The sequence below is a fragment of the Tyto alba genome, unplaced genomic scaffold (genome assembly GCF_018691265.1).
Source record: "Tyto alba isolate M040663 unplaced genomic scaffold, T.alba_DEE_v4.0 Super-Scaffold_45, whole genome shotgun sequence".
NCBI classification, from domain to species: Eukaryota; Metazoa; Chordata; class Aves; order Strigiformes; family Tytonidae; genus Tyto; species Tyto alba.
This window is the reverse complement of record NW_024881321.1, coordinates 5946613-5966812: the sequence shown is the minus strand read 5'-3', so window position 1 is coordinate 5966812 and position 20200 is coordinate 5946613. Positions and strand designations below refer to the sequence as shown.

At 38.7% G+C, this 20200-nt stretch overlaps 1 protein-coding gene across 3 annotated transcripts in view; it reads right to left on the bottom strand.

The window, feature by feature from the left end:
• Positions 1-20200, bottom strand: part of VWA8 (von Willebrand factor A domain containing 8) — a 194830-nt gene that overhangs the window by 166667 nt on the left and 7963 nt on the right. For all 3 annotated transcript variants that reach the window (XM_042805822.1, XM_042805819.1, XM_042805821.1), the window contains exons 2-4: positions 16236-16313; positions 3451-3581; positions 1271-1381 (exon numbers count right to left, since the gene is read on the bottom strand). In XM_042805822.1, coding sequence (XP_042661756.1) covers positions 1271-1381; positions 3451-3581; position 16236 — 243 coding nt within the window. In that variant the 5' untranslated portion in view covers positions 16237-16313. The remainder of the gene's footprint in view (positions 1-1270; positions 1382-3450; positions 3582-16235; positions 16314-20200) is intronic.

Sequence of the window (20200 nt, the reverse complement as noted above, 5' to 3'; positions counted from 1 at the left end):
CAAAATAGCTTGTACAAAGTGAAGCAAGCTGCCTCATACGTGTATCGGGATCAAAGTCTTCAAATACAGGGTTAATAGAACATCTCACACCTTGGTGAGTTTCTTACAGTCCCTGTTACAGCAATTCTTACAAGTATTACTTAACTAATGCTCTTACACCAAGGGTAAATTACCTTGACTATCCTGCAGCAACTGTGAGGATAACGTTGTCCATAACAGCAGTTGGGCACAGAGCTAACATGAGTTAATGAGTTAACCCCACAGCCTACACAAATGCTCTTATCCTCTAGTAAATAAGAAGCCATTTACAGCCCTAATCCACAGGACAGTACTTTAAATTATCTCATATTGTGTAACCCTCATACTTCCAGATAAGCATGAGATAATTTGAAGTCCCAGAAGTAACTAAAAAAAAAATATTTAATTAGTTGTTATCCTTTCTGCGGTTTTTCCATCACTCAGAGTCATTCGTTTCACGAAAATCAGTTGTTAACCTCTATAGCATCACCAACTGAAGACTGTTTTAGGTAACACATTTAAATTCAATATCATCAGAGGAACTGACCCACCCTATTTAATTAGAAACCTAACTTACATACATGTTTTAGATATCTAGGAAAACAGACATGCTAAATGAAGTTTATATTTTACCTGCATAATCAAAAGGGAGACAAGCTATTGATAACTTACAAAGAGAAATCGTACCTAAGTCACTCTATGGTTGTACTGAATCAGCTAATGGGTTGGGGCAATACTGATGTCAGGAGTGTTTAAATCATTGTTTTAGTCCAGATCAGCAGTGAGCTTTCAAATCAAATCTCCCAATTGTCTCCATTTACTGTGCTTGGGTTTCACAGCACAGAGCAGTCTTAACATACGTGAACGAGACTCTTTTTCAATGAAACTAGATCAGAACATTCATTTCAGGAATACATCTAATGTGTTACAAGTGTTAGGGAAGAGATACACCAAGACAAACGTTTGTCTAACTTGCACAGAATGGATCTTGCGCCCTGTTACAGAAGTGTATCAAAAACAGTCTGCCAAAATCAACCCTGTAGTACTCTTAAGAGACAAAGTAATCCTGGATTTAGGTAAAGATAACATTTTTGGTAATAACAAGATCAAGAGTGTCATATGACACTTTCTAACAGCATCAGAAACATGTCAGTCAGTCCCTAATCCACATACTAATTTTTCATCATAGAAACTATGACTTCCTTCAAACTATCTGTAAACAATAATTAGGTGGTGTGTGACTGTAACTTGCCTGATCAAGATAAAAAGCACTACCATCTCGGATCTCTCGTCGCTGTTTCAGGTCAGTTTCTGTGGTGTCCCTCGATAGTGCGATATATTCAACCTCCCGCTTTGTTAGCTCCTGTGGACAACAGTCTAAAGTTATTACAAAAATAAGACAATAACCCCAGTAAGTGAGCTTTAACAACAGGCCTAGTCATATAATTGTACAAAAGAGCTCTAGGCAGCAGCACAGTGATCTGAAATAACTGAACAAAATCTAATATCTCTTATTTTTAAAATGTTTACAGTGTGTTCTGCCTCAAACAAAATGGTTTGAATTTCTGCTCAATAAACTTTTATTTTCCCCAAATCTGTTCTAAAAACATAATAACCAGCTATATTTTCTTTCCATTGAACATCTGTAACATCCTGTAAGTTAATCTTCTGGGTCTGGACTCCTAAAAACAGTCAGCATCTGCAAATCATGAATAAAATTCAGAAGTTTTCTGTAAAAGATTTAAAAGCTTCAACTCTCACTGTTCAGTAACACATTGTGATGCAGTTGTGATTATTACGTGTACATGCTCTGCCAGTACACTAATGAACTATATTGCTCTTATCCCTTTAACATCATGAGATGCTGTCTGCATCTGTAAAATTATAGACTATTTAAAAAATGAGAACTCTTGGATTATTGTTTTGTTTGTTTTGATTCAATGCAAGATATATTTAGAATTTTCTATCTTAAAGGAAAAAAAGAATCCCCCATGTATTTAAACCTGATGTTCCTGCTACTTCCATATCTGGGTTATCACTGCTAGGAAATAGATTCATCCTGAAATGCTCTTAGCCCTTATCCCTCAATTAAAGGCATGATATATTTAACAGATCTCTCTTAGGAGGCAGCTTTTAACTGTAGTTGTATGAAAAAATCAAGCAAAGATATTAAAACCCATGAAAATTATTTCCTTTCCACTTTTTCAGTGCCTATTGGTTACAAAGCCACTAATTTCTTTATGCAGCGTGTAGATATAATTGTACTTTCTTATAATTAAAGGAAAAAAACAAAAGGAGAAATACAGGAAAGTTTTCTTCAACAATTAGCCCTGTGTATGAACACACAGTAGTAGCTTTCAGCAAGAGCAGATAAAATTTTTCTGGGTCTACACAGATTCATTAAAGGGACCACAGCATCTTATCAACTCACACACAAAGACCAGCTTTCACGCAATTGTTTGGCACGGCTCTGAAACAGTAAGCTGCAGTCTTTCTAATATAGCTCAGGTACATTCAAACAGTGGTATAAATAACAACACACATCCTACGTCCCACGCATGAGTATCAGGCATTTCCTAAGTCCTCTTTGTATGTTATACCAAACTCTTCTCATTTATTTTAAGGAACATGTTGAGCTCTCAAGTAGCATATCTGGTTTGCCGAATTAAGAAATCTTTGCCCTCCTTCCCAAAGTTCAAAATTTCCAGCTTTCAATTAGTCTTTCAATTAGTATCTTTTGATTTTTAAAGGAATGGCTGATCTTTATGACAATTGTTTATATACTTCCATTTGCGATCCTTCTGCCCAACAAGACTCTAGACAGAACTCATAGCAGACAAAGGCCTACCCGCATCATCTTTTGGAGCAAACAACCCTCTCTTCCTGATCGCTTAAGGGCACTGACAATTTAAATGTGAAATTTTGCACATGGTGCTGCCACGGTTCACGCAGATGGACGTAGGCAAGTCCTTCCCACATTCCATAGAGAGGATCATACACACATCTACTCTTTCTAATCACTCACGATAACTGTTCCCAAATGTTACTCAGAACACTCCTCTCCCAAATCTTTTCCTTCATTTCTTTTTTTATATAACGAAGCAAAAACGATTTGTTGTCTGTAACAGTAGGCAGATATCTTAATCTTCTAACATACATAATGCCTAGAACAAACTGTTTCTCCATTTGTGATAGCATATGGTAGCACAGTTTTCCAACTCTTTTTTTTCCCCCTGGAGTTTAAGCAGAAAAACACGTATTAAAATGTCTGTACTTTCTGTTCATCTATAACAAAAATTGAACTTTAAAACTTATTTACCTCCTAAGTAGCATGCTGTAAGATTTTCTCAGACTACCTTTTACCATTTGGACAGCAGAGGAATGACTGACATTAATGACTATACCTCCAAGTATTTAAACCAACATACTTACCAGATATTGCATGGCAATAGATCGCCGGAGAGGACCAGGAGGACCAATAAGAAAGACATCTTGGCCAAGAAGATCTTTCTGCATTATCCATCTTAAATGGTGGACTACAGACTGGGTCAAAGAATCTGTCACTTTGAAACACAAAGGTAAGAAGACATTATTTAATTTTGAAAAGTATTAGCTACCTGGGCATTCACACATTTTTTTGTTCTTATGTCCAAAAATAAAACAGACAGAAAGATGCATGGCCCTAAAGCTGGATAGCTGAAAAGCAGGGAAATCCACACAGAATTTCTATTACACTACTTAATTTACATATAAATTTATATACTTAGTTCACCCATTGCCTTTTTCTCTGCCCAACTTCATGCTTCAAAAAAAAAAAAAAAAAAAACACAAGTAAAAACAGAAAAAAAAAATGCTGTTGATTCTCCTTTCATATTAAACTGATCAATGCAAAGACTTTTTTATTACCCAATTTTGAGTGTACTTCTCAGCATCAGTTAATGCAATACAGATATGTTATTAATAATTTGTAAAATATTTATCCAGCCTATATCTCAATGCTTCTGTGCATCATGAACTTAAAAAAAATAAAACACCGTGCTTGCATCAGACCAAGATTAATGTTCAGGGACATGTTTAATTTGTTATTTTCTTAAAATACAACTGCATTCTTGTTTACATTTTGACACAATAAACCACATTTATGTTATCAGGGAAATGCAAACTTTGCAATATCACTACATCAATACCACGCAGCTTCCAAAATCATAATAAACAACAACTCAAAGCAGATCCACTTATTTCTATTAAAAATACCATAACCTTATTATTTAAAAAAAGCAATAACCTGATTATAATTAAACTAAAACCTTTACCACATGTATACAAATGTTGGCAGCACTGGAAAGCATGCAGAAAGCACACATGGAAGGAGGGCCACTGTTCCTGATGCTGTACATCACTCTATCCCCAGCATACTCCTTCACATACCCCTCACAAGCAAAAAGCACTAGTGCAGAAGGAGAAGGAGAACACGAGCAACCCAAGAGGGACATTTATGTATGCATGTATGTATATGGTTACTTTCAGAAGAATCTCACAAGACTGGTGATGGGGTTTGATGCTGGAGCCTCAAGGGTGGCATCTGGGATGATGAAGTGCAGTAAGAGAGGAGCAAGAGGTGATGAAATCTTCAAATTAATACTTGGTTATTTACCTTTTTTCAGTGTGATTACTGGTTGCAATTGGTAGCCAAAATTTTAAAAAACAAGCCTCAGTTCTACATCAGCTTTCCTAAAACAGTGAAGACAGTATGTGCGGGGCAGAGTTAAGGATGGTAAGCAATAGTACCCTTTGGTTCTGAGGAGTTTCAGTTCACTGCTGAATCTTTGTATACCAGAATTAAAATTCCTTTTTTGTAAGACCATAGAAACAGTATTAAATTACTATATGAGATGGAAGGAAGATTTTTCAAGCATAAAAGTGGCTAAGAAAAACTTTATCAAAAAATTTAACTGAACGATTTGGTCTGGCACTCAGGAAAAACATCTGAAAGCACCTTCCACTTCCAGAGAAATCTACTAAATCCTTACCACCAATATGCACAGGAATAGCAAAAACATGCAGGTAAGCAATCTATGCATTAGGATTGTTAGATTAATTGTAAATAAACATTTCAGGTTTGCCTTTTGTTTTGTTTTTTAAACAACTCTTATTAGCGTGCCCAGGATTAGTTTTCATATATGGTATGATATGATCATATGAATGTAATACTATTTTCTTCTTCTTCGCTGCAATACTGTTTTCCAAAAGCAATGCACATCCCACGTACCACGCACATCAGGTCAAATGCAAATAAATTCCTCACAGAAAATAATGTTCCTATGAGATTTTCAAGAAAATTCAAGAACGTTCCTATTACATATAGTCTTTGGGAAATAAAGGGTAATACATCAAACCAGAAGAACTGCTCTGTCCAAACTTACTAGTGGACAGGTATGGTAATTCGAAAAGCACCACACAAATTAAATGTATTCTATTAAAGGTACCATTAAAATTGCAAGACAGAGATCTCATGGAGGCCACATTCATTATTATTTCTACCTGTTGTATGAAGTTGCCAATGTGCCTCCAGTGTATTTTAATAATAGCTGTTCTCAAAAAAAGAGTTATTTAAGGTGGACAAATATGCTTGGAAATCTTGCTGAAACACTGAATTCTCTCACGTCAGAAGTAATGCAATAGAAGCAAGGCAAAATCAGCTTTGACACAGCATGACTACAGATGCCTCTGGTGTAATTCACATTAGTATGTATAGCTATCTTTTTTATTTTTAGGACAGTCTCAAGAAAAAACTTGGGTCAGACTTAAAAGTGGTGCTATAAATAGAAACAAGATTTAAGAACATGCAGCAGCATCTGCAAGAAAAACTGTCATGTAAAAGAGAACATGAGTGTACAGCATTCAAAAAAATCTAAAATCTTAGGAACATGATCCCCCTGCAAACCTTAAGGAATTTCACGGCACTTATATTCTCAGCATTGTGTTTAAACAACCCAAATTTACTCTGAAATATTAGTATGAAAAATATAACTTTTAAAAATCTCCTCAAATTTCCTAACTTTGGTTTTTTTTTGAGAAAAGGACATGAAAGACATAATTCTTTACTGATACATTTCCTAGAAAATGGTTTCATTGCTTCACCATTCACATCATTCTCCTCACATACAGATTACAGCTGGATCAATTGTAATACATGTTTTCAATCACAAAGTCAGCACACTGATCATCTGCAAACTCACTCAAAGGAGGAGGCCTGTTACAAATAATGCCAACAATCCAAAGCAAGCATTCCCTGAGGTGAACTGTCATGACAGCAGCTTCCACTTGTCAGTTCCTTCTATTCTAACATGTAATAGCTGTGCATCGCTCCAGACATTAAGCCTACTTCAGTTTCCCAGTTATGTGCTTCTAAAAATCAGAAGAATATAAAATTTTCTTTGTACATGCAGTCTATGCAGCATAAACTGTTTCCAAAGCAGAGTATGCTTTTCAAAAGGAACTTCAGATTCACATACAAATTATCTGGTATATTACTTCTGTGTATTTAGACTACTTGTACAATGGTATCTGCATTGCAAAGCTTTTATGTTTTCTTTAACATTACTTGAAAAAATTCCTCCCTGCTCAAAGTACATTAACTTTACTATAAGCATCAGATAATAATTTTCTATGACATTTAGAAGACACGGAGAATTAGCTGTAAAAAGCATCAGCATGTATATTACAGCAATTTTTATTAATTATCCCATGAGTCAGATAGCATCTAACGCAAACTGGGTTTGCACAATCTGTTTAGTGGCACTCTGCTGATTTGCAGTAGTTGAGTAGCTGGCCCTGTATTCTTAATCTGCAGGATGGTGCGTAGGAAGCCTCTACAGTGTATTCTCAAAGACACCATCTGGCACATGCAGGAGAGTAGTCGGTGCTACAGTTTGCTATTCCTGTGTATCAAGGATGGCCAGTGAAAGAAATTGCATTCCATTGCTTTGTAAAATGTGATAAGTAGGACAACACCTAGCAGAATCTGCGCAAACACTTTGTAAAGTGAGCAGTTGAAGCTGAATGGAGAATTCCCCAAATAAGATGAGAAGAAAATGTTGTAGATAGATTTTTGAAGCAAATGCAGCAGCTGCTCTTGTTTGATCCACAAATCAGCTTTTGATAAAACCAAGACTAAAATGGCTATGCTAGCCTCGGAAATTTTCCAGTTCGCTCATACTTGAAATCTTGGCACATGCTACACTCACTGAAGCCGTAAGACTCGCTGGAGATAGCAGAGAGTATCTGCTGGCAAGCCCTTGTGTCCCACCTACAGAAGAAATCCCATAAATGAAGGAGACACCTACCTCTTACCACTGTTCAGAGACAGATAGTTAAATGAACTGATTCCCAAGAATATCTATTCCAGATGTGGTACAAAATACATTAGAACTCATGTCCCTATATGAGTCTAGTTTGGTCAATCACATAACAACCAACAGGTACTCAGAAGACATAAATATATAGAATTTTCAACAGAACAAAATAAGACCTCTGCATACCCTGAAAGTTTTCTCCAGTGAATGTTCAGAGACAGAGAATGGCTCCTTTTATCAGGGGAGGCAAAAGATCATGAAGGGAAAAAGATCTACCTCTCGTCCGAGTACCAAGGGGGACCTTTAGCTTTCCATGGCAGTTTGCAGTACATCCAGCACAGGGGGAGACTGTCGTAAAATATGGTTGAGGAAGAAGGATCACCTCCCCCAGGTTCAGGAGCGATGCCTCCCAACAGAGAGGAAGTCAGGCAAAAATGCCAGGAGGCCTGCATGGATGGACAAGGAGCTCCTGGACAAACTCAAGCACAAAAAGGAAGCCTAGAGAGGGTGGTAGCAAGGACAAATACCCTGGGAGGAATACAGAGAAATTGTCTGAGCAGCAAGGGATCAGGTTAGGAAGGCCAAAGCCCTGATAGAATTAAATCTGGTCAGGGATGTCAAGGACAACAAAAAAAGCCTTCTATAGATACGTCGGTGATAAAAGGAAGACTAGGTAAAATGTGGGCCCTCTCCCAAAGGAAATGGGAGACCTGGTTACCCAGGACATGGAGGAGGCTGAGGCACCCAATGACTTTTTTGTCTCAGTCTTCACCAGCAAGTGCTCCAGCCACACCACCCAAGATGCAGAAGGCAAAGGTGAGAACTGGGAGAATGAAGAACCACCCAGTGTAGGAGAAGATCAGGTTGGAGACCACCTAGGGAAACTGAAGGTACACAAGTTGATGAGACCTGATGAGATGCATCAGCAGGTCCTGAGGGAACTGGCAGATGAAGTGTCTAAGCTACTATTCATCAAATTTGAGAAGTTGTGGCACTGTGGTGAAGTTTCCACTGACTGGAAAAATGGAAACACATCCTCCATTTTTAAAAAGGGAAAAAAAAGAAGACTCAAGGAACTACAGGCCAGTCAGTCTCACCTCTGACTGGCCCAGAAAGACCATGGAGCAGATCCTCCTGGAAGCTGTGCTAAGGCACACGGAAAATAAGGAGGTGATTGGTGACAGCCCACAAGGCTTCACTGGGGGCAAATCGTGCCTGACAAACCTGGTGGCATCCTACAACAGTGTTACAATGTTGGTGGGCAAGGGAAGAGCAACTGGTGTTATCTACCTAGACTTGTGCAAAGCGTTTGACACTGTCCCATACAACAACCTCGTCTCTAAATTGAAAAGACAAGGATTTGATGGATGGACCAGTCGGTGGACAAGGAATTGGCTGGATGGTCGCACTCAAAGAGTTGCAGTCAACTGCCTGATGTCCAAGTGGAGACCAGTGATGAGTGGTGCTCCCCAGGGGCTGGTACTGGGAATGACCCTGTTTAACATATTTGTTGATGACACAGACAATGGGATTGAGTGCACCCTCAGCAAGATTGCCGACGACACCAAGCTGCGTGGTGCAGTTGACACGCTGGAGGGCAGGGATGCCATCCAGAGGGACCTGGACAGGCTGGAGAGGTGGTCCCTTGCAAACCTCATGAAGTTCAACAAGGCCAAGTGCAAGTTCCTGCACATGATTTGAGGCAATCCCAAGCACAAATACAGTCTGGGAGATGAGTGGATTGAGAGAAGCCCTGCAGAGAAGGACTTGGGGGTATTGGTGGGTAGAAAACTGACTATGAGCCATCAACATGCACTTGCAGCCCAGAAAGCCAACCATGTCCTGGGCTGCATCAAGAGAAGCGTGACCAGCAGGTCATGGGAAGTAATTCTCCCCCTGTACTCTGCTCTCATGAGACCCCACCTGGATTACTGTGTTCAGCTCTGGGGCCCCCAACATAAGAAGGACATGGATCTGTTGGAGCAGGTCCAGAGAAGGCCACGAAAATGGTCAGAGGGACGGAACACCTCCCTTATGAGGACAGGCTCAGGGAGTTGGGGTTGCTCAGCCTGGAGAAGAGAAGGCTCCAGGGAGATGTTCTAGTGGCCTTCCAGTACTTAAAGGGGGCCTACAAGGGAAGATGGGGAGGGACTCTTTATCAGGGAGTGCAGTGATAGGACAAGGGGTAATGTTTTAAGCTGAGAGTGGGTAGATTTAGGTTAGATAGAAGGAAAAAATTCTTCACTGTGTGGGTGGTGAGACACTGAAACAGGTTGTCCAGAAACCTTGGGATGCGCCCCCCTGGAAGTGTTCAAGGCCAGGTTGGATGGGGGTTCGAATAAACTTATGTAGTGGGAATTGTGTCTGCCCATGGCAGGGGGGATGGAACTAGATATTTAAAGGTCCTTTCCAATCCAAACCATTCTATGAGTCTATGAAGAAGGGGAGAAAGAGGGAAGTCTCTGTCTAAAAACAAACACAATATAAGAAGGTAAATTGTTAGCAAAAACCTGAGCTCACAGACTTATTTCACAGACTTATTTCATAGGTTGTTCACACTGGGGGACAATGAAGGAATTGTGAATTGCCCAGGACATAGTGAAGGCAGCAGCATGGCCAAGGTTTAGAGGGAGGCACTGCTATGTGGCCTGCTTTCAGCTGCTTTCATTTAGCACTTTGCAAGTATAACATTACTGCTCTTCCAATTTTATGCTAATGCATAGAGCTCAAGGAGTTTTCAAATTCTCATAATGTGGTTACATCACAGGCAGTTTTAACTGGAATACTATTTCTCCTCATAAATTTTTCATGGAAACAGTCTTCATTCCAAAAATTTTTGTTCTTGCCATGGTAAGGAAACAAGTTCTGAGTCTTTGCAGGGGCTTAGAAAGGGGGAAGTAACTTCTTGCATGAGACCGTAAACTCATTTATCATTAGTTCCTCTGAGTCGCTTGCTTCACAGGAAGGTGTAAGATCCACATAGGTAAACTGTATTTCTCCATGTGAGTATAAATGAAAAGAGAATAAAGGAAACATGTAAAACCAAATAGCTTTCTGGAAGGAGCCCTTAATGGGATTCAGAAGATTAAGTTTCTCTTAGTGACATATAAACATGGAATAAATGAAACTATTCTTAGCTGGATGTACAACTCATAGGGAAATACACAGCCAGAGCAGTTAGTTATCTGTAGCTCAGACTCCAGCTGGAGGGACATATTGTGTCTGCTTTTGAGTGCAACATCTCAGTCCAGCACTGAAAAGTTTGAAAGATTCTAGAAAAGAGCAAGAAGAATTATCAAGAGAAAATAGAATTCAATATAGAAAATAAATGACTGAAAATCATAATAACTGTTTTCCAATATGCAAGACACAATCAGAGTGAAGAAAGAAGTTATCTGTACATGATCATTATGCTAGATAGAACAAGCCCCAAGGAACTAAAAGTGTGTCCCAAAAAATCTAAATGAGGCATCAGAAAAAGCTTTTTTCACAAAAGAATCACTAATTAGTGGAGCAAAGTATGCAGAGAGGTTCTGGAATCTATGTCACCAGAACATGTGAAGGACAAAGAGGACAAACATCTCTCAGGAGCAGTTTAGATTCAGCTGACCCCGCCTTGAGGCACAAGGAACAGTGAAACAGCTCCCTGAGCTCCATCCAGACCTTCACTGTAGGTTTCCATGTCCCTGTGTCTCCCTGTGCCTCACTCTCTGCATAGACAAAATGGGGATAATGGTGTAAAACATTCAGAGCTCTACTGACAAAAAAAACCTACTATTTCGGATTTTGGATTAGGTGGTAACAGCCAAGTAGCAGATCAGTTGGCAAGCCCACATGAAAACTCAAAATCACTATCTCTGAGAACAGACATCTTTTCTTAGGACAGGAAAGAAGAAATGTAGTAACAAAAGCCTTTATTACCACAAAATTAGTCATGCTGCAACACAACCTGTCTCCGTAATGTGTGGCACTCTGACACTCTAAGTTTGAAGGTTAACAGAAAGAAGAACGAACACACATTCCAGTGCAAATCTGACCCTACTTTCCTACTTTGAGCAATAACTGAACATACACACTTCTCCCTGCTTCAACACATGGTGCGTGCCATTCTGGGAGAAGGACACAGAGGTATGTTACAGTTGTTAAGGCAATAGTGATCTTTCAGATGAAGAATAAATAACAGGAACTGCTGGCACCACTGAAGCCACTACAGAGAAATAACTCCATTTTCCTCAACATTAAAACAATTCCCTTTCAAGCAAAGAAATCACTTTAGTGCTACTTCTTTTGGTATTCATTATTATACGCACAATCCTTCTGTTCCCCACGATATTCAGTTCCCCACGATAATTAGTCTTCCATATATCTCAACTGACAAAACTAGCAGCATTTATCATTTAACCCCTTGTATACATGCACATCACTTCATCACACATGACACAGGCACAAAATCACACGCTGTTTGAAATTAATCTGCCACAATTCAATGAAGTTGCATGTAACATGACTACAGCCAAACTCCCAAATGCACTTGCACCTTCAGAGAAAAGCAGAGCCAACGTGGTGCTGTAAGAGAACATCCCTTTTCCTGTCTTAACAAGGATTTGCTGTCATTGAACAAAGTGTCCTGGAAGAGCTATGTTAGGAACTGTTTTGTCAAGATTAATAAATACATGAAATATCAGGTACACTGTAATTTCCATAAAATTTCCAGAAACCATTAACAAAAACAGTGCACTGACATGAACTCAACATAAAAATAAAAACGAATGTGCATTCTCACAATTCAATTTTGGATCTAAACTACCATGGAAAGCCGTACAAAGTTTCTTCAAAGTATAATTAAAGAAACCATTGTGCTTTTTAGGCACAGTGAGATTTAAAAAATGTAGGTTTTATTTTTACTGATAGAAGAACAAGCAGTGAAAAAATAAGTGCCCTCTTTATAGAATGTGTCAGACACAGTTATGACAGAAATCCCATTAACAAAATTCCCTTGTGTATGACTCATTTTTACTTGTCACTTATAAAAAGAAAAACAAGAACAATTCTTATTTTATGTACCTTTAATTATCATCTTCCAAGAAAAAGCCATTTGCCAACAACAGTAAAACAAATTAATATTTTACATTAACACACAAAATGGAGTACATCATACAGAACTTGCTAGGTATCTAGCACAAAACCTGAAAAGCAAAGACATGAAAACATAAGGTAATCTATCCTATAAATTTCTGCAAAATGTAACAAGGTTCAATATAGGACTTAAAAAAACAGTTTAATTTGGTAATACACAGAATTAAATACTTTGGTACTAATTATGTGACAAAACGACAAAGGTAAAGTTTTGCAGGCACTTAATACATTTACAATCCTTATTGTGTTGCAGTATTTTTTTTCAGATTTTTAAGGCTATTTTTACGCCTAGAACAATAATGCTGAGTCTAGAATAACTTATAACATCCCTAAAATTTGCTGTAAATTATAGATAAGCACTTTTGACATCACTGCATTTTAACATGGCTTTTACCCGGCAGAATAACAAAAGCAGAAACATTCTATTCTACACAAATGATGAGCTAGAAAACAGTATCATATGCAATACTAGTAAATTAACTGTAGCTGCTTCAATTCCCTCCTCTTAGTTCCTACTCCACTGCAAACATTACAATGTCTGAGACCTTTCCAGGGATATTTCCCACTTAAGTGGGTGAGCAAATTATTTCTAGTCTTAATTTAAAAGAAATCAGGTAAGTATCTTGGTCATTTAAATTTAGTATTAGTTACTACAATAAAATTTCAAAATATATAACATTTCAGTTTATAGATTAGTATATATATGAAATTATGTCAATCTACTTTACATCAAAACATCTTGTATCTACAGCATTCACAGAGAAAAACAAAAAGTACTCTTAAACCAAGAAAGAATGTGTTAAGTAATGCACATACTCTCTAAATGCCTCACAAAGGGGACATAATTGACATGAAGCCAATACAATCACTTAGTTTCACTAAAGGAATATAACTTTGTTCTCCATAGTAACATAACCACAAAACTTAAGAACTAAAGGATAAAAAAATTTCCTAAATTTAAATATACAAAGAAATTGTACTCAAGCATTTGAAATCTATTTTCTGCTACTAAATACGTAAGTATTCTACCTTACTTAATTTTAACTGATTTAATATTTATGTTTATAAGCGAAATTTTATACCTTAAATAATCCTACTGTAAGTACATGAATACTAATGAACAATATCCCAAACATGACAAAGGCTCCTTTCAGTCATTAAAAAAAAAGACACAACTAATAATACACCTAATATGTGCTAAACATTACTTTTAGTTGTACTGTTAGATTAGATTTTAGCAAATCTCTCATCATTCTGTACAGTTCCATGTTTAATAACTTTTCTGCTATCAGATTAGTTTTCAACCACTTTTTCCTTCTTATAATAATTAACTAGAAAAATCTCCGATTCTTTGGTTCTACCAAAGGTTTTCATAATTCTTATCTTCCCAGTCCAAAGAATGGAAAGACACGCTGTTACAGCAACTCAGAGCTAACATTTATCTCACCAAAAAGTGCAGATTGACCAAAACATGTAATAGTGACTGGCATGGTATAGAAGAGTGGAAGGCAGGGAGGCATTGTTAAAATTAACACATTTGGTACAGCACGGAAAACCAGAAAGCAAAACAATCTACAAGGAATGTAAATAAGTGAAACAGATCACATTGGTCATTAACATCAACAACTGATGTCTTTACTTCATTATCAAAATGAGAAAATAGGCACACAAAATAAATGGTGAAAAGCAAAAATCTATCATTTAAGAAGCTATAAAAAGTAATAATACAGAGCACTAGTTCTCAACTGTTTGGCCACATTCCCAGGGAACTCAGAAGGTATGGGAAGTGTTATTAAAGTCTAAACCAGAAACCCTTTCCTCATGGGCTACCCCGTAACAGCAAGGGCTGACACATGGCACTGGATATCTTTGGTACCTTAGATCACCTGGTAGGAAAGCATCACATTGTGAAGCCTACTGAAGTATGGGAATTAAGCAGCTCACAATCCAGATGCAGATCAGTGATCTGGCCTACGAGACTACCGTCAGACTTCACACTAGTCAAAGACTGAAAGCAAACAAAATCTTCCTTTCTACACTGCTCTCTGAGTAACCCAATCAAGTCCAAGATGTCTCTGCTCACTGCAGGGGGGTTGGACTAGACAACCTTTAATGGTCCCTTCCAACCCAAAATATGCTATGATTCCTGCTCCTCCCCTTGAAGAACAAATGTTTCAGAAGAAATATTGCATATCAGAATAGAGTTAAGAAACAGTAATCTAAACATGTCAGTAGCAACACAGGTCTACTATCCCACAGTTACTACAAAATCAGGAAACACAGAATTGTTGAGATTGGAAGGGACCTCTAGATGTCATCTTCTCCAACCCTGCTGCTCAAGGAGGGTCAACTAAAGCCTGTCTGATGAACTGAAGCACTATTGCCTAAGAGTGCAACAATATAAACCTTCACACTGATACTGTACCAGTAGCAGTAGCACTCTCTGTACACTTGTAACATCCCTCTTGCCCTCAGGATCTCTCAGCAGTGAGATTGCCATCCTGCCAGCTGTGCAGTAGCAAGTCCACTGTTGATATTATCAATGCCATCCTTCTAAAAGAATAAACAAAGCAAAAAAAAAAAAAAAAAAACCAAAACAAACAAACAAGCGCCCCAGTAGTTTTCTTGGTGTCTGCTACAAAAGTAAAAATACACAGAATGAATTTAGACATGTTGGAAAGCAAATTCACTTGAAGTGAATGACTACACTCAGTTTCCAGCTGTAGAACCTTGCAAGCCCAGCAACGACGGTCACAAAGAGTTCTCAATGTTTGGCCCTGTCTAAGTGTAGTATAAGACTTACATACCCCTTTAGAATGCCATGTGTGCTTGGTTTTGGTCTGAAAATTTATCTGGGTGGAAAAATCAGTTGTTGGTGGGGTTTATTTAATTAAAATTTTGGACATCTAGCAGGCTACATATGAAAGTGCTGAACAAATGGTAACTGATAATTTTGGATCCTCAAGAAATAGTTGGCCTGTACAGTCCTAGGAAATTCCACAGTGAAAACATGATTCACTTGCTGATTCACAGTGAAAAAGGAAAAGCTCAGGAAGCATGCATTCTCAACAAACAAACAGGAAACATGGATGGCTGCAAATCCATGGCATTTTTAAAAGGTATCAAAACATAATGTGAATTAATTGTAGGTACATGTATGCACACTGTTAATGTGCATAGTTGGCTGTGTCTTTTGTAAGTATTTGATAGCATTTTTTATCACTATGCAATTTAATTCATTAACTTGATGGATTACAAAGATCTGTATGTTTGCTGACAACAATAACGTGACAATCTGGGAATACTAAACATCATACATCTGCCATACAGCAGAAAGCTCCTAGGACATGTAATCATATTGCAATTGAATGATAATTTTAAACTGCCACAGTTTTATGAGTGAACATTTTGAGATTACAGTATTATTTTTAGAAGTAACTGCTGGATAAGGCCCCTTTTGAACAAAATATTTCAACATACACCAATGATCCTTTTACTGTCCCACTGACCAATGGGACAAGTTACATTCAAAGTAAAGAGATGTCTATACAACCAGCTTAACCATAGATACAGTAAAGAACTCAGCAAAGATAGCCTTCCTCAAATTGCATGCTTTTTCAAAACATTTCTTAGATAACTTCAGTAAAGTCAGCGGGGTGACTTGAGCAAGTAAAAGTTTTTTGAATAAAGCCTTGAAACTCATTCAGAAGGAAAGCAGAATCTTACTGTAGTTCTGTGGAACAAGTTCTGGGTTCTTCGGTGTTTTGAGTTTAAAAGACACATCTCCAATAGTGACAGTATCACCTAAAAAAAGAGAAAAGAAGTCTTTTAGTTCCCAGATACTTTTTAAGTGCTTAATGTCCTTATATTAAAGTTTAAATAACAGGCCTGCTGTGTTAAGGCAGTTTGTGTTCACAAAGCAGCCTCTACTGTGAGAACTATCGGTTTATAGGTTCTGCTGCTTTTCAATAGATCAGGTACCAGAACAATTTACATTTAATTAACATTCCTTGACTTTTTTTCTTTTGTTGCTGTTGTTATAACCATAACTACTTCCTTTGTTGGAAGCTATGGAATTCAAGCTCACTGTAGAACCCCATTCCCAGCTACCACCACTGATTTACTGAAATGGTATCTTTATCTTGTCTGTCTGCAGAACTAGCAGCGAGAAACACCTGTAGGGGTGAGGATTTTCCTGAGTTTTCAAGTAGCCTGAAGGAGTAACTGTTTGAGGTAGAAAATGACATGTTCATGTCAGTAGGCCCTTTCTGCACTCTCTGACTGTACGGCTGCAGAAGCTAGCACTCTTCCAAGGTTTGAGAGGTCTCAAGCATTTCTTGCTCTGGATTTCACCAAAATGAAAGCACCTGTCTATTTCATCTACAGGTCTCTTACTAGGACCTGCCTGTCTTATCTGTCTTTATGTAACCACAGGCTTGAATTAAATTGCAGGGCATGCCCTGCGTACTTTCTCATGAAAATCAAAAGTGAAATCTAGTTTGCAGCCAGGAAATGGGTGAGCACCAAGGCAGAGGTGGTCACACAGAAAAACAACACAACACCCAAAACCTGTGAAGCCAAGAAAATGAGCTGCAGATTGGTAACAAAGTTTATTTTTTTCAAAAGACCATCTGGGTCATGCAAATAAGGTCACAAGTATTAAGATCGTGAAACTAAGATGACTCTAGTAAAATTATGTTTTTTCCATTACTGTTGCCGAAGATAATACCACCTTTGCTGCCCAACAGGCACTGTAGTACATGCGTGAGGATGGAGAGGATTACTGGAATAAGACTGCTGCACAGAGGTGCAGTTTTGCCACAGCACTCTGATTACATTACCTTTCCATGAACTGAGGCCAAGTTTTGGAACTGTTTCTTGTGCTTGTGCTTTTCTCAGCAACGAGATGTGGAAATTACATAGCCCACAAACAAGATTCAACTCTAAAAATTCTTTTGTAGATCTGCATCTTGTCCTACACCACCCAAGAGGACCCTGTCTATGGTTGCCTTCCTCCAGCACCAAATAAGGAGCCAAAGAGTTCCGAAAACCAATGCTGGAACCAGAGTGAGATGCTGGAACCAGAGTGAGATGCTGGAACCAGAGTGAGATGCTGGAACCAGAGTGAGATGCTTAAAAGGAAGCTTGTCCAAATTAGCAGAGTCAACTAAAATTCCTCCCACAGAGCCAGCAGCTCTCTTTTCAGTCAGAAGTGACTAGTTTTGCACTCAAATGCGGTTCTCTTCCAGCATACCCAGATGTTACTGCTCATCTCACAGGACTGAGAATCCCCAGGTTCTGTCATGACTCATACAATCCACGGGAAAGGTTACACATTTAGGACTAGATTTATAGAAGCCGTCAGAGGAGAATCACCTACAGCAACAAACAGGAAGCAGTGAAGACAGGATTATAGCTCATTTCCTCCCAAATTTAAGGGCTTAACAAGAATGCTGAGACTGAAAGTCTCAGGGATTCACAGTCTGACATACATGCCTGAACATGGGTCTTTATGTTGCTCCTGAAGTCCAAAAAACAGCCCCCCATTTTTTCCTTAACATATTGGCAGAAGGTGGTAAGCTGGTGGTTGTTCCCACATTTTATGCAATAATACAGTGCTTCAATGGCTTGCCAGAAAGTGGGAGATTTAGGCAACAGCAGTGCTGCCAAATAAAAGGTGGCCAAAGGTTCATCCCTGGTCCTAAGGACAAGCAGTTTCCACCCACCCTGCAAGAGCTACACACCCTTCTCTGGCAGATCTTTGCAGGAGCCAAGAAGTGGAATGGTCTCAGAGCAGGAGCTAAACTAAGGATGAGGCAGGAGTCTAGGGCTTTAGCTCATTTCTTGTCCTTATTGAATTTGCAGTTCAAAGACACTGAAGAGTACTGTGCCCTCTTCAGCCTGAAGCATTCAAACTCACTCCAAAAGAAAGTCCGGCAACACCTTAGGGGCCTCATCCCCATTCTGGGAACTGCTACATATCTTAAATTGAAGAGTCACTGGATAACAGACACAATCACTGCATGGAGTAAAATCTAGCCTTTGGCTCTCCCAGGGTTTTGCCCACTTCTCTAAAGTAAGAAAAACTACTTTACTGCCTAAGCTTCATCTCTCTTTCCCTGTCTTCTGCTGCAGCTCCAATCACTCTTTCTCACTGGGAAACAGCTAAAGGATTGACCAAAATGCCTCCAAAGTTGATGAAAACATCCTAGGAGCCCACTGCTTCCTGCAAATGTTGACACCTCATTAGCTCAGCTAGTAAGAATTTTAACATTCTAAAAAAGCAGGTGGCCTGATATATCCTTAGGAAATTAGTGCCAGTTTATTTTCTCACCATTCCCCAGCAAACATGCAATGAGACAAGAGTATATGACTAATTAGTTCCTAGCTTAAACCACCTCAGCTCAAGTTGTAAATACTCCTTCATGTATACAGTTTTCCAAAACACATTAGGGACAAGATGCCAAAACAACAAGGTGTCAGACTTTTTCAATACACTGGAATGATGATATTATCTACAGGAGAGTATTTTAATTACCTACTTTATTGGCACAATACTGAAAAGCCGTAGGTGATTTACTCTGCTCCCTAAAATACCCAAAACCCACAACAGAGTTTGGTCCAGGAAAAAATTGGAAAATGCATCTCTTCTGGTGGTATTTATGTCAGTCCATAACATGCTAACCCTTGATCAAAACATCTAATCATGTCCAAAAATTCCACAAATATTCCAGCCAACAATGGTTCCCACAAACTTTCATGAAAAATGGGCTGGGAGGGAACTATAAGCAATATGTGGAGAGACCTGAGCACACAAAATCCCTAGCATACAGTCAGGGCATACAGCTTTAAACAGTTTGTTGCTGCCTGGAGACAAATGTTGCCTCCAGCTTGCATCTGTCCAAAAAGCAAAAATAATAGCAGTATTTAATAGAAGTTTAAGCAACAATAAACCAAGACAGCAGAGTCTATTTTCCTAGCTAAATAAGCACAGAGGAGATTAGCCCACCAATCTTATCACACACTTCCACCTGGGCTACATTTTCTTGTCTCATTTGTTTCTTCTTTACTTGTTTAAAATCTCATGTTTGGTTACTCCATTTCCACTGCATTTCCAAACTCTTTGAACAGAGATGTCACACCAGTCAGGCTCTTTCCAATTTTTCACCAGCTAGCAAAGAATTGACAATGGCCTGCTTAGTAAAATGGTGGTGTTAAATCAGCAAGACCCCTAATTTGAGAACATATATTGCAAATTATTTGACTCCACTGCAAATTATGGAATAGCTCATGAATACCCATGTCACAAGCTACTACCACACTACTGTGGACAAAAGCTATACACGTGGAGTTTTGCAATTGAGACTTAGTAGCATGTATCAGGCTTGCTTAGGCAATCAGTGAGGATGTGCCCCTGGTTTCTTATCTCCCACACAGAAAACAGTAATCATGGATACCAGAGTCTTTGGGGAAAACAGTGGGATATGAGCAATGCCTGATGTACACAAAGAGATATGGCTACTGAAACAAAACATGTGCCAAATAAGCCAGAATCCAAAAGGTAAGGGGGACATCCCGTTCAGGGGGCAGACAACACACAGACAAAGCAGGTTATTTAAGAGCCCATGCAAAATGGGTCAGAAATTGGCAGCACATAAAGATCATGACTCAATAACAGGACACTGAATAGA